The sequence below is a fragment of the Mobula birostris genome, chromosome 23 (genome assembly GCF_030028105.1).
Source record: "Mobula birostris isolate sMobBir1 chromosome 23, sMobBir1.hap1, whole genome shotgun sequence".
NCBI lineage: Eukaryota > Metazoa > Chordata > Chondrichthyes > Myliobatiformes > Myliobatidae > Mobula > Mobula birostris.
This window is the reverse complement of record NC_092392.1, coordinates 44,107,498-44,122,566: the sequence shown is the minus strand read 5'-3', so window position 1 is coordinate 44,122,566 and position 15,069 is coordinate 44,107,498. Positions and strand designations below refer to the sequence as shown.

At 39.6% G+C, this 15,069-nt stretch overlaps 1 protein-coding gene across 4 annotated transcripts in view; it reads left to right on the top strand.

The window, feature by feature from the left end:
* lrrk2 (leucine-rich repeat kinase 2) overlaps window positions 1-15,069 on the top strand; it is a 138,751-nt gene that overhangs the window by 26,957 nt on the left and 96,725 nt on the right. For 3 of the 4 annotated variants that reach the window (XM_072241031.1, XM_072241030.1, XM_072241032.1), the window contains exons 10-14: window positions 2,677-2,756; window positions 2,883-2,989; window positions 3,073-3,202; window positions 6,429-6,553; window positions 13,236-13,360. In XM_072241031.1, the coding sequence (XP_072097132.1) occupies window positions 2,677-2,756; window positions 2,883-2,989; window positions 3,073-3,202; window positions 6,429-6,553; window positions 13,236-13,360 (567 nt within the window). Of the gene's footprint in view, window positions 1-2,676; window positions 2,757-2,882; window positions 2,990-3,072; window positions 3,203-6,428; window positions 6,554-8,194; window positions 8,840-13,235; window positions 13,361-15,069 lie in introns of those variants that run through there. The other variant, XM_072241034.1, reaches the window with a different exon arrangement.

Here is a 15,069-nt window from a genome sequence, read left to right as displayed (position 1 = left end):
TACATCTTCCCTTTTTGCTGAGTGAACTCTGGAGTACAGGACAGACTCTGCACGTACGCTGCGCCACACCACCTCCAGCACTCTGATGGAGTTCACTGACTCCAATGCCTCTCTCCTGGGTGGCTGCAAGTAAGTGACACCTTGGCTTGAGGCCTAGTCTTCGCTATAACCGAGGCCACACAGCTCCTCCGTCATCCATCCCTGATGTTCGCCAATAAACCAGTGAATCGGACTTGCAGAATTTCACACTAACAATGTCCAACAAGGTATTGTGATCACAAGAAAAGCAACGTAGGTGATCACTCGCTGTTAGACTGCACATCTCCTTCACACACCCACTCTGTCTATCTGATGCAAGCAGTAGCACAATCCACACCAAATACAACTCCTTCAGTTTCTCTGCAACTCTCTGATGGGGTAGACCTATATTGCTTTAAGTTCTTAATGTCCAGCAGTGTCTTGTGATTGCAAAAAAAAAACTTTAAAAAAACGCAATAACACCTTTGAACTGTAGAAGCTGCTGCCTCCAGGTGCACTGCCATCTTACCAGAGGCGAAATGATTTTTTTGGTTACATCGACCAGGAAGATGAAACTCTGTGCAATCCAGTTTTTATACATAGCATTCACCAGTTATATACATCCTGAAGTGGAAGAAGTATTCTATAAGGAAGAACAAACTGAATAAGTACTTAGCATCAGTGTTCACTGTGGAAGACACTCTAGCAGTATGGTGAAGTTCCAGGTGTCGGGGGCATGAAATGTGTGAAGTTACTGTAACTGGAGAGGAAGGTTCTTGGGAAACTGAAAGGTCTTAAGGTAGATAAGTCACCTGGATCAGTTGGTGTACACCCCAGAGTTCTGAAAGAGGTGGCTGAAGAGATCGTGGAGGCATTAGTAATGGTCTTTCAAGAATCACCAAATTCTGGAATGGTTTCAGAACACAGGAAATGCCATTCCATTCTTTAAGAAGGGTGTGAGGCAGAAGAGAGGAAATTATAGGCCAGTTAGTATGACCTCAGTGGCTGGGAAGATGCTGGAGTTGATTATTAAAGTGAGGTCTCAGGGCACATGATAAAATAGGTCATTAGCATGGTTTCCTCAAGGGAAAATGTTGCCTGACAAATCTGTTGGAATTCTTTGAAGAAAGAACAAGCAGGATGTTGTGTATTTGGATTTTCAGAAAGCCTTTGACAAGGTGCCACACATGAGCTGCTTAACAAGCTACGAGTCCATGGTATTACAGGAAAAATTCTAGCATGGATAAAGCCATGGTTGATTGGCAGGAGGCAAAGAGTGGGAATAAAGGGAGTCTTTTCTGACAGGCTGCTGGTGATTAGTGGCGTTCCATAGGGGCCTGTGTTGGGACAGATTCTTTTTACATTGTATGTTAATGATTTGGATGATGGAATTGATAGCTTTTTGCAAAGTTTGCGGGTGATAGGAAGATAAATGGAGTAGCAGGTAGTTTTGAGGAAGTAGAGAGACTACAGGAGGATAGACAAATTAGGAGAATGGGCAAAGAAATGGCAGATGAGCTGCAGTGTCGGGAAGTGTATGGTCATGCAGTTTGGTAGAAAAAATGGAAGAACTGACTTTTTTCTAAATGGAGAGAAAATACAAAAGTACTGACGTGCAAAGGGATTTGGGAGTCCTTTTGCAGGATTTCCTAAGGGTTAATTTGCAGGTTGAATCTGTGGTGAGGAAGGCAAATGCAGTGTTATGTTCATTAATACGTTACATCTTTGCTTTTATATTCTGCTTTTGGTAAGGATGTAATATTAAGACTTTATACTGCAACTGGTGAGGCCTCACTTGGAGTATTGTGAGCAGGTTTGGGCCCCTTATCTTAGAAAGGATGTGCTAAAACTGGAGAGGATTCAAAGGAGGTTCATGAAAAGGACTGCGGCATTGAATGGCTTGTCATGTGAAGAGTGTCTGATGGCTTTGGGCCTGTATTCACGAGAATTCAGAAGAATGGGGTGTGACCGCATTGAAAAATATTGAATGGTGAAAGGCCCAGATAGAGTGGACATGGAGAGGATGTTTCTTATGGTGGGAGAGTCTAAGACCAGAGAACATAACCTTATAATAGAGGGGAGTCCTTTTAGAATGGAAATGAGGATAAATTTTTTAAGCCAGAAGGTGGTGAATCTGTGGAATTCTTTGCCACGGGCAGCTGTGGAGGCCAAGTCTTTATGTATATTTAAGGCAGAGGTTGATAGATTCTTGATTGGTCAGGGCATGAAGGGATATGGGGAGAAGGCAGGAGACTGGGGCTGAGAGGAAAATTGGATCAGCTATGATGAAATGGCCGAGCAGACTTGATGGGCCAAATGGCTTAATTCTGCTTCTATATCTTATGGTTTTAGGCTCAATCTAGATTTTCTCAATGCAACAGAGATTTTTATTTTTCCAACTTTTTTTTTATCTTCTTTGCATTGTATATTCCAGAAAATGTTAAAGTTTGATTTTGAATGTGACTATAATTTTTGCTTCAGTGAAAATGTTAAAGCAGCTGAAGCTGGTGGTTCAGGAAGGAAATAAACAGTCATTGACAGCTCTTGTTAATGGGAGGGATGACTTAATTCTAATTTGTTCAAGTTGCAAGATGCTATTACTGCAAAACAGGTTGATCAGTACAAGTGTGATCAATTTTTGCAACACATTTCTTTCAGGAAGCAGCTTGTTGGGCTCTGAACAATTTACTCGTGTATCAGAATAATCTTCACACAAAGATTGGAGATGAAGAAGCATGGTAATGCTTTTTTGTTGTTTTAAAATATGCTCTGCTCTGTCCTCATTGTTTTTATGATAGGAATATTTGAAAATGTAAATGGTTTTTATGTATTTTGACTTATTCAACTTTGTATTTGTATTGTAGCTATCCAATTCATCTGCAGGCGATGGCAGCCATGTTACTACATCCTTCATCAAAAGAAGTGTTTCCGGCAGCTGCAAGTACTCTGGCAACTTTGGCAGACCAAAGCAGTAAGTTGAAAATGGGAAAATGCATTCTAACTAAATATTAACTAATTTTCTTTGAATAATGCTTTGTTTTCTTTTGTTAATAGTACAAATAAGGAAACTTCTGTTGGGAAAAGGGATACATATCAACATTTTAGAACAAATGAAAAACAATTTAGACTCGAGTCATGTCTTGGAGAGTGCCTGCAAGTTACTTAATAAGCTTTATCTTGGGAGGTAAATATTTTTGTTTTTTGCTTGGGGGCATAGGTTATAAATGGAAGGCAAAGGCTATAAATTCTTATCCATCATGTTTAATATATGGACTGAACTGATCACTTAACTTTTAGTTGTCTTTTTCTGAGCTAGTATGCAAAGCAGAAAAAATTGCACTTAACTATTGAATTTCTCATTCTGGATTCAACTGGATTTGATTGTTCCTCTGTCTACTTTTATCAGACTGTTGACTTCCACTGCAAATCTTTATTATTTGACTGTTTTGAATGTAATAAATAACTAATTTTTGATCTGTACATGTTCTAAAATTTCATCTCTGAAATGCGCAACCACAAAAGAAATATTGTACTTTTGACATCCTAGATTTATAGTGAACTTCTTCTTTTATTGACACATTATGATTTAATTAGTCATTTGCTAATTTACTCAGTATTCATTTACCGCACTTTGATACTGTGATTTTTAACTAGACCATAATAAGACAAAGGAACAAAATTGATCCATCTGGCTATCAAGTGTGCTTTGCCACAGTTTTCCATAATTGCTTTTATATTCTAGTCTTTTTAAAATCCTTCCTACTTACATGGTTGATTTATTCTAGTCTTTTTAAAATCCTACCTACTTACATGGTTGATTTATTATTCCCTCTCAATTCCATTCTCCTGTCTTCTTCCTAAACCTTTGACACCCTTACTAATCACGGCCTAGTAAAAGTCTTAGGCACAAATAAATAGCTACGGTGCCTAAGACTTTTGCACCGTACTGTATTTTCAGCGTGGAGTGGAGAGTAAGTCTGTAAATCTGGTGGAGCAAAGGATGTTGGAGATGCCAAGGGTGGAGCGCCGAGGGAGGGGTGTGAGACAGGTGGCAGAGGAGGAGTACCAGAGGGAGGAGAATGGCACTGTTGCAGACACAACCAGCCCTGAGACACCAGGCAAGGTCATTTGATTCCAAACAATTGGTTTATTGATCATCACAGAATGTCTCTCTGGTACTGGCCACTCCCTCCCGTTTTCCCAACCATGATTTCCCTCTCCCTGCTCCTTATCCTACGATTGTACAGTAATGTGAGAGATGTGCAGCATCTCTTCTGCCCATTTCAGTATCAGGTTTATCATCACTCTCATGTGTCAGGAAATTTGTTTTTTTTTGCAACAGCAGTACAGTGCAATACATAAAATTACTACAGTATTATGCAAAAGTCTTATGCAGCCTAGCTATATGTATGTGCTGAAGTATTTTGCACAATACTGTTTGTGGCAATAAATTCTGCAGATTCATCACCATAATCTCAATGCTTAAGGGACATCCTTTTGTTCTGAGGCTGCACCCTTTGCTCCTAGATTCTCCCACTACTGGAAACATTCTCTTCAAGTCCATTCTATCCAGGCCCTTCAATATCTAGTAGATTTCAAAAAGATCTCCCCCCACCCCCAACCATCCTTCTAAACTCCAGCAAGTATAGGTCCAGGGTCACCAAATGCTCCTCATATGCTAACCCTTTCATCCCCAGGATAATTCTCATAAACTTCCTCTGGACCCTCCCCAGCATATGCCAGCATATCCTCCTTTAGGTAAGGGGACCAAAACTGTTCACAGTACTCCAAGTGTAGTCTGACCACACCTTATAAAGCCACAGCTTTCCTTAATTGCTTTTATATTCTGGTCTTTTTAAAATGAGTTGCTAATAGTCCATAGGTCTTCCTTCCTACTTACTCAACCTGTAAGTTAATATTTGGGGAATCCTGCACTTGACTCTGTCTTAGAATCTACAGACAGGATGGCGCATTTGAAAATAAACAAGTAATTCTCTTTAAAAACGTGCATAAGTGTTGCTGTGAGTTATATTGTAAAAGATTTTGTGAAGGAAGATGTACCCTTTCAGCAACAGTATTTTTACATTTACTATTAATTATATAATTGAAATGGATCTCATGGACTGTCTAACTTAGAATTCTCAGGTAATGTATAATCTGTACTTTTTACAGTTCTTAGGATCTTTGCAAGCACAACTGCAAAAGTGGATTCCTCAATATCAGAAAATCTCCTAAAGGTTGTTATAGCTGGGGGTGGTAATGCAGACAAGCTCTGACTACCTATTCAATGCTCCCAATGGCATGCACCTCAGGTAGCCTCTGACGACGAGTCCAGCTCCTGGCCTTCATGTGTGGCTTAGCTACTAAGCCTGGTGGGAGCATTTCTACTGACAGGAGAAGGGGCAAAAACAGGTTACTGGTGCCTTAAAACCAGTTGATTCGGGCAGATGGAGCTTGTCAGCCACGGTTGGCTGCTCATCTAGGAGAAGGAAAACTCTGATCTCAAACTTCAGCTGCCTTGCGGCTATACCCACTCATGGGGAAGGCTTCAGGAGTAAACCCTGAGGGAGAAATACGGAGCTGGAGTCCCTAATGCATTCCTACACTGAGTTCAATGCTGACAGGCAACTCCTGCGATGCTGCTGGTACCAAATTATATCGGTCTCTGCCGTTCCTTTAGGTTCATCAGATGCGTAGAGAGGGGCAGCTTGCTACATGGGCAACAGCTTGCTCTCCATATCATACTGCCCAAGCTTGCATATTGAGTCAGCTAATATCCATGGTCAATTCTGACCACCAGAGGCCCTCACTGATTCACTCACTCACGTCCTAAGGGACACTAGCTACAATGTAGTTTCTGAATGTTATTTACCTGTTTAAATCTGAAAACTGCCGAAGTCATTTGAATTCACTTCTAACATAAAGAGAGAAAATTAAATCCAATAATATGTTATAAACAAAAGAGATTGTCCAGATGCTGGAAATTTCGAGCAACACAGATAAAATCCTGGAGGCAGCATCTACAGAGGGGAATAAACAATTGATGTTTCAGGCCAGTCCTGATGAATGCTCTTACCCCTAAAATGTTGAGTGTTTACTCCCCTCTGTAGGTGCTGCCAGACTTGCTGAGTTGCTCCTGCATTCTGTGTGTGTTACTCCAATCATACATTGTTATGTTTTGAATTCTAACTAGATTCCAAATAATGAAACAACCACTGTGCCATCTCTGCAGACTTTTTGATAAACTGTATTCTCCATTATCATGAAAGATATAGTGTATGCAGATATGATTTAATTTTGTTTTTGTAAACCTTTGAGGTAAAAGTGAAATTCTACAAATGTTTACTTCGCATTTTGATTTTATTTTATGCTATTGATTACTGAGCTATAATTATTTAATGTCTTTTCAGCAATCTGAATCTAGATGTCAGGACTTTAACCTTAAATAGGACAGTGAACACTTTGAAGAATCATGCAAACAATTGTTCACTACATCTTGAGGCCCTTCAGGTTATATCACAAATAACTTGCCCTGGTAAGTAAGAAATACCAACTGTTAGATTGGCGTGTAGAGTTGTTATTTTCTTGCAGTTTAACTTTCTATGCTTGCTTCGGTTTTTTATGTAATCACTTAAATATGTACATGTAATTGTTCAGTGAATTTTCCAGTAACTATGGTACAATTACATCTGTATTTCTCTAGAAACTACATAGTTTTCAGTCACAGGTATCATGCTACTTAAACGCCTATAAAATATCCAGATTTATAGGTTTTATAGTTTCACCCCGGCCAGCTTGAACAATTACCACAAACGTATCACCTGTGCCACCAGAGGAGTCAACACACTCGATCACTGTAACACCATCATCAAGAAAGCTTGCAGTGCTGTCCCATGCCCACACTTTGGAAAGTCTAATCATCTGGCTGTACTTCTACTCCCAGCATACAGGCAGAGACTAAAGACCACAACACCAGTGGTGAGGACCAGAAAGTTATGGTCAAGGGAGGCAGAGGAGTGCTTACAGGACTGCTTTGAGTCAATGGGCTGGGCATTGTTCAAAGATTCATCTCAGATCTGAATGAATATGTCAGTTGTCACTGACTTCATCAAGACCTCTGTGGATGACCGTGTGCCTTCGAGGACATACTGGACACATTCAAACCAAAAGCCACGGATGAACCAGGAGATTCATCATTTGCTGAGGGCTAGATCTGTAGCATTTAAGACCGATGATCCAGAACTACACATGAACTCCTGGTATGAACTATGGAAGGGTACTTTAAGAGCAAAGAAACAATTCTAATTGAAGTTAGAAATAAAAATGGATATACATCAGTTTTGACAGGGTTTGCAGGACATTACTTCCTACAAGGCGAAACCTAACACCATGAACAGCTGTGATGTATCACTCCCAGATGAACTCAATGCCTTTTTATGCACACTTTGAAAGAGAGATAAAATGACATCTCTGCAAATCAATGCAGCATCTGTTGACCCTGTGTTTTCCTGCCAATGTCTTAATACCTTTCAAGAGGATGAACTCTCACAAGCTGTCAGAACCAGATAGTGTACCTGGTAAGGCACTAAAAACCTGGCCAAACAACTGGTGGAGTATTCAAGGACATCTTAAATCTCTCACTGCTGCAGTCAGATGTTATCACCTGCTTCAAAAAGTCGACGATCATATCAGTGCTCAAGACAAGAAGGATGAACTTCCTCAATGACTATAACTCACATCTGCTGTAATTAAGAGCTTTGAGAGGTCCACCATGGCCAGAATCAACTCCTGTCTAAGCAAGGGTCTGAACCTGCTGCAATTTGCCTTACAACGGATGCATCTCTCTGTCTCTCCTCTCAGCCTTGGATCATTTAGATAATAGCAATATCTATGTCAAGCTATTGTTTATTATTACAGATCAATGTTTAACACAATCATACCCTCAGTTCTATTTAAAATACTCCAAAAGCTGGGCCCAGATACCTCCCTCTGCAGCTAGGTCCTTGACTTGTATATTGGGAGACCACAGTCAGTGCAGATTGGAAATAACATCATCTCCTCACTGACAATCAACACTGGGCCACTTCAAGGATGTTTAGCCTACTGCTCTGTTCTCTGTATTCCCATGATTGTGTGGGATAGGCACCACTGAAACACTGTCTATAAATTTGCCAGTGATACAGCTATTGTTGGCAGAATTTCAGATGGTGATGAAGAGACATATGAGAGTGAGATAGATTAACTGGTTGATTGGTGTCACAACACAATCTTGCACTCAGTGTCAGTAAGACCAAGGAATTGATCACGGACTTCAGGAAGAGAAAGTCAAGGGAACACACACCAGTCCTCCTCAAGGAATTGGCAATGAAAAGGGTGAGCAGTTTCAAGTTCCTTCCTGTTAACATCTCTGAAGATCTATCCTAGGCCTAATATATTGATGCAAATACAGAGAAGGCACAACAGCGTCAATATTGTATGTCTTGGTATGTCACCGATGACTCTCGCAAATTTCTACAAGATGTACTGTGGGGAGCATTCTAACTGGTTGCATCATCACCTGGTATGGAGGGTCCATTACAGAGGATTGTAAAAAAAAAAACTGCAGTAAGTTGTAAACTCAGCCAGCTTGATCATGGGCACAGCATTGAGGACATCTTCAAAAGATGGCATTCATCATGAAGGTCTTCCATTATCCTGGACATGCCCTTTTTCATTGCTACTATCAAGGAAGAGGTATGGGAACTTGAAGATAAACACTCAATGTTTCAGGAACAGTTTGCTCCCCTCTGCCATCAGATTTCTGAATGGACAATGAACCTATGTATGTATACTACCTCACTTTTTTTTCCGTCTTTTTTTGCACTACTAATTTAATTTAATTTTTTACTGGAGTTTATACATTTTTATTATTATGTATTGCAATATACTGCTGCCACAAAACAACAAATTTCATGACATATGCCAGTAATATTAAATCTGATCCTGAATCTGATAATTGTTATCACTGGAATTTTTTGTTATCTCTAGCCTGAGTATGAGATGACCACAATTGTTTTTTCCTTTGGTTTTTCTTAGCTTTAAGACCATAAGATATAGGACCAGAATTAGGCATTTGGCCTCTCAAGTCTGCTCCACCATTTCATCAATGCTGATCCATTTTTGCTCTCAGCCCCAATCTCCTGCCTTCTCCCCATATCTCCACATGCCCTGACCAATCAAGAATGCGTTAACCTCTGCCTTAAATATATGTAAAGACATGGTCTCCACAGCTGCTTGTGGCAACAAATTCCACCGATTCACCACCATCTGCCTAAAAAAATTCCTCCTCATCTCCATTCTACAAGGACGCTCCTCTATTCTAAGGCTGTGTCCTCTGGTCTCAGACTCTCCCACCATAGGAAACATCCTCTCCACATCCACTCTTTCGAGGCCTTTCAACATTCGATAGCTTTCAATTAGGTCCCCCCTCATTCTTCTAAATTCTAGTGAATACAGGCCCAGAGCTATCAAACACTATTCATATAACAAGCCTGCAATCCTGGAATAATTTTTGTGAACCTCCTTTAAACCTTACCAGTGTCAGCACATCCTTTCTAAGATAAGGGGACCAAAACTGCTCACAATATTCAAGTGAGGCCTCACCAGTGCTTTATAAAGACTCGGCATTGCATCTTTGCTTTTATATTTTAGTCCTCTCGAAATGAATGTTAACATTGAATTTGCCTTCCTTACCACCAAATCAACCTGCAAATTAGTCTTTAGGCAATCCTACACAAGGACTCCCAAGTCCCTTTGCACCTTAGATTTTTGAACTTTCTCTCTGTTTAGAAAATAGTCTATGACTTTATTTCATCTACCAAAGTACATGACCATACACTTTCCGACACTGTATTCCATCTGCCACTTCTTTGCCTGTTCTCCAAATCTATCTAAGTACTTCTGTAGCCTCGCTACTTCCTCAAAACCCCCTACCCCTTCACTTATCTTCGCATTGCCCGCTAACTTTGTAACAAAGCCATCAATTGTGCTATCCATATCATTGACATACGACGTAAAAAGAAGCAGTCCTTCACAGACCCCTGTGAACACCACTGGTCAACGGCAGATAGCCAGAAAAGGTTCATGTGGACTGCGGCCTATTTTATCATGTGCCTCCAAGTACCCTGAACCACATCCTTAACAATCGACTCCAACATCTTCCCAACCAATATGGTCATACTAACTGGCCTATGATTTCCTTTCCTCTGCCCTTCTCTCTTCTTGAAGAGTGGAGTGACACTTGCAATTTTCCAGTCTTCCGGAACCATTCCAGAAGCTCAGGATTCTTGAAAGATAATTTCTAATGCTTCCACAATCTCTTCAACCACCCCTTTCAGAACCCTAGAGCGTACACTCTCTGGTCCTGGTAACTTACCTACCTTCAGACCTTTCAGTTTCCCAAGAACCTTCTCCCTAGTAATGACAACTTCACACACTTCTGATCTCTGACACTCTTGAACTTCCAGCATACTGCTAGTGTCTTCCACCGTGAAGATTGATGCAAAATACTTCACTTCATCCGTCATTTCCTTGTCCCCCATTAATATCTTCCCAGCGTCGTTTTCAGTGGTCCAATATTCACTCTCACCTCTCTTTTATACTTCATGTATCTGAACAAAGTTTTGGTCTCCTCTTTAATATTATTGGCTCGCCTACTTTTGTATTACATCTTTTCCTTCTTAATAACTTTTTAGTTTCCTTCTGTTCATTTTTCAAAGCTTCCCAATCCTTTAACCCCACTAATTTTTTCTCAATTATATGCACCCTCTTTGGCTTTTATGTCAGCTTTAACTTCTCTTGTTAGCCATGGTTATATCATCTAGCCTTCAGAATGCTTCTACCTTTTTGGGTGTTCATATCCTATGCCTTCCGAATTGCTTTCAGAAATTGCAGCCATTGCTGCTCTGCAGTCATCCCTGCCAGTGTTCTTTTCCGATCAATTTTGGCTAATTCCTCTCTCATGCCCCTGTAATTCCTTTTACTCCATTGTTATACTGGTATATTCAACTTTAGCTTCTCCCTCTCAAATTGCGATGTGAATTCTATCATATTATAATCATTGCTTCCTAATGGTTCCTTTAAGCCCTCTAATCAATTCTGATTCATTGCACTACACCCCTAGTTTGGCTCAACCACAAAGGAAAGGAAAGGTACATCGCATCCGGAGTTTCTCTAGTTAGTGGACAATTTCCCTCCACGCCTCTCTGACGTAGTGGGGAACCACGTACGAGGCAAGTTACAGCAGTGGTTTGCCATTGCCTTCTACCGGGTGAGTTTCCAAAGAGATCACCAGCTGGTAACCCAGCACGGATGGAAAGTGTGCAGGAGAGTCGGCTGGATTCGAACTCGGGACCTTTTGTCCCGAAACCGAAGTCTGGCACTAATGTCACTATGCCACCAGCCGGGTCTACCAGCTGCTCTAAAAAGCCATTTTGTAGGTATTCCAGAAATACCCTCTCTTGGGATCTAGCAGCAACCTGATTTTCCCACTCTACTTGCATATTGTAATCCCCCATGACCATTGTAACATTGCCCTTTTGGAATGCATTTTCTGTCTCCCATTGCAGTTTGTAGACGATGTCATTACTACTGTTTGGGGGGGGGGGTCTGTATATTAGTCCCATCAGGGTCTTCTTTAGCCCTACCCACAATGATTCAACAACTTTCGACCCTATGTCACCTCTTTGCAGTGATTTGATTTCATTTTTTACCAACAGAGCCACGCCACCCCTTCTGCCGACCTGCCTGTCTGTCTGCCTGTCTCCTTGCGATACAATGCATATTCTTTATTTTCTTGGCTCCTTTTTCTTGTTTGTTTTCTGTTCCAGTAACATTTAACAAAATGGCCATAAGCAACAAGGTTTATGCCTTATTCTTGACTTCTGAAGAACCTTTGGATCACAAAGTAATCAGAATCCAGCATAACCCACAGTTTGTGCTGAATGGTGTTACTGGAAAGAAATAGACTGTTTCATTATGAGGAGAGAATTTGCTGTTTTATTGAAAATATGTAAACTTTCGTGCATTGAAGTAAATTTTTCAAAAATTCAGAATAGCCAACATTTATTTTAGTGCTGTTTTGTATCTGTTACTGAGACTATTCAAGAGTGATTCCATTTCCTAATTTAAATGAGATCTGCTAACCAAACGTATTTGCTTTTATCTCTACAACATGTTTGAAAACCTCAAAACAATCACTAAACATTTCAGTGTACGAGCTGCCTTCTGGTCACTTTATAATATAGCGAAAAACAGAAAGCTGTTTCTACATAATATTTCAGCAATACAAAAAACCAAACATGATTGTTCTCATGAAGTTGGTTGAAACAGACATTGATCTGGAAACCTGTGTCCATTTAAAATGTCTTGCGAGGTTTTGGTGTAACAGTTTATCTAAAAGACAATACACACAATGCGTAAAATGCTCTCAATATAGAATGGACGTGACAACCGTAATGATTGTATGGAGGTTTGAACCTGCAACCTTCTAAGAAATAGTAACTGATTCAAAGGTGCAGTGAACCTCTGTCTTAGATCTGGTATTCATTTCCTGGATCTGCTCCTCAGGATAAAGAATGACTTGCTCCCATTCCAGTTTTGCATGTTCTGAGGTGACTGGGGTCATCATGGGAAATGAAGACACTTCCATTTATAGGGCAGGAGGAGCTTGATGGGATGGGCTGGTAGGCTGTTTGTGAGGTGATGTGCTTCTGCAACTTAGATAGAGGGCCTGTGAACTAATGATGTATGGCATTGAGTTTCTCTATACCATCCCAAATTATTATTCTGCACTTTGAGTGGCCATGACCTAATGATTCCCAAGAGAAAGAATGTTACTTTTGTTTTGCAAGGAAGGTTTGTGTACATCCTTGAATCTTCTGTTCCTCTGGTAATTATAGAATAAATGGTATTACATCTCTGGTATTATAGAATAGATTTCGGACTAATTTCATTTTGCTGTTGCAATATGCATTTCTATACTACAAAATTTATCTTAAATATTTGTATTTTGCTTTAAATCTCATCATGAGCATGGGATGGAGTACACAAAGTGGAAAATGTGCAAGTGAATTACTACTTAGTCTTGTAGAGTGATCTTGAAGCCCACTCTGTTGTTCAAGTATTTTTTAGAAGTTCTTAACTACCATCAATCTGGTTATATTTGTTTTGTTATCTAGTATCTAAAATCTATCTGAAAGAGGACCCAATAAATACGGATGTGTTGGAATCAATGGCAAAATTAATTCACAAGCAGTGCTTGTTGGAGAGTTTACATGAATTAATTCTTGATAGTTTAAACAAGGTAAGTTTAAAAATATCATCTTTTATATGCTCAATTATATGTATACAATAAAATTGGCCTAAATGTTCACAAAATTAACATCTGGGGAAGAAAAAATTCCAAACATAAACATTACAAGTCTATGTACATACCTGTTGAGCCATAATATGTCTTGGCTGGAGAAGGATCTACGTTTATATTATGAATTAAGACATATTATCCTGCATATTTTGGGAATATTATGCAAGTTGCCATAATTTTCTTTAAAGAAAAATAAGGAGATATTATTGTTGCAAAGCAGCTTAAGAGCAGAAAGAAACTATTTCTGTTAATATGATATTGAAACTTCACCATGGTTTCTAATACAGATCTGTGGGGATGCTGTAATCAGTGTGAGATGAATTCATGTGCTTGTATTTTTCTGTCTGTTGATCTACAATGAAACATGTTATCATAATGTTATAGTCTGCCTTGACCCATTCCCTATTCTTCCTCATTTGCCGCATTGGGTTCCAGATAATGATATTTCAAATTTAGATGATTGTTTTTGTTTTGGAAAAACTTATTGACTGTAGCTTTGTTATCACTTGGGGTTCTCCAAAAGTGAATAGAAGCAGCCCTGTGACCTGGAATTCCCAACATCTTTTCAAACCTTCAATAGTTTTCTTCTACTTTAATGAATGGGGCAAAGACAGTACTGTTCATCTAAAGTTGTAGTCACTTAAATTCAAGTCATTATGCCACTGAGACCAATAGGACACATGAGGCTCACTGGTGAACAAACCTAATTGGGCTTTTTTATCTTGCTTTGCACACAAGAAGTATTTTATGTGCATAAATCTCAGAGCTGTTTTTGCAGTGGGTGGGTAAAATTTGACTGCACAGTAAGTTTTTCTAATCATGTTGTTGACCTCTGTTCCACATCTTCACCTTTAACATTTTTTTTTAGTTTGAACAGTTATTAATTTTATTATCTGCAGCATTAATATTATACTGAATCTGCAGTCTTAAGTGGTCTAATCTGAATGGCAGAGGTCTTAAAAATTGACTATGGATACCCCCTTATAGCTTCTTTGTAGACTGAAAGAGTCAAAAAGTCATAGAACATTATAGGACAAAAACATGTAATTCAGCCTACGTAGACTGTGCTGAAATATTATTCTGCCAAGACCCATTGACCTGCAACTGGATCATGCTGTCTTTTTCCCTCCCATCCATGTACTTATCCAAATTTCTCTTAAATGTTAAAATCAAACCCGCATCCACCAATTCTGCTGGAAGCTCGTTCCACACACATGCCCCCTTGAATGAAGAAATTTCCCCTCATGTTCCCCTTAAATATTTCACCTTTTACCTTTAACCTATCACCTCTAGTTCTAGTCTCACTCAGTATCAGTGGAAAAAAGCTTGCTTGCATTTACCCTTTCAATACTTATCATAATTTTGTATATCTCTGTCATATCTCTTCTCATTTTCTTACCCTTCAGTGAATAAAGTCCTAACCTATTCAAACTTTTCTATAACTCAGGTGTTCAAGTCTTGGCAGGGTCCTTGTAATTTTTCTCTGCATTCTTTCAATCGTATTTACATATTTCCTGTAGGTAGGTAGCCAGAACTGTATACAGTACTCAAAAGTAGGCCTCGCCAATGTCTAATACAACTTCAACATGAAATCCCAACTCCTTTACTCAATACTTCGATTGTGAAGGCCAATGTGGCAAACGCTCTCT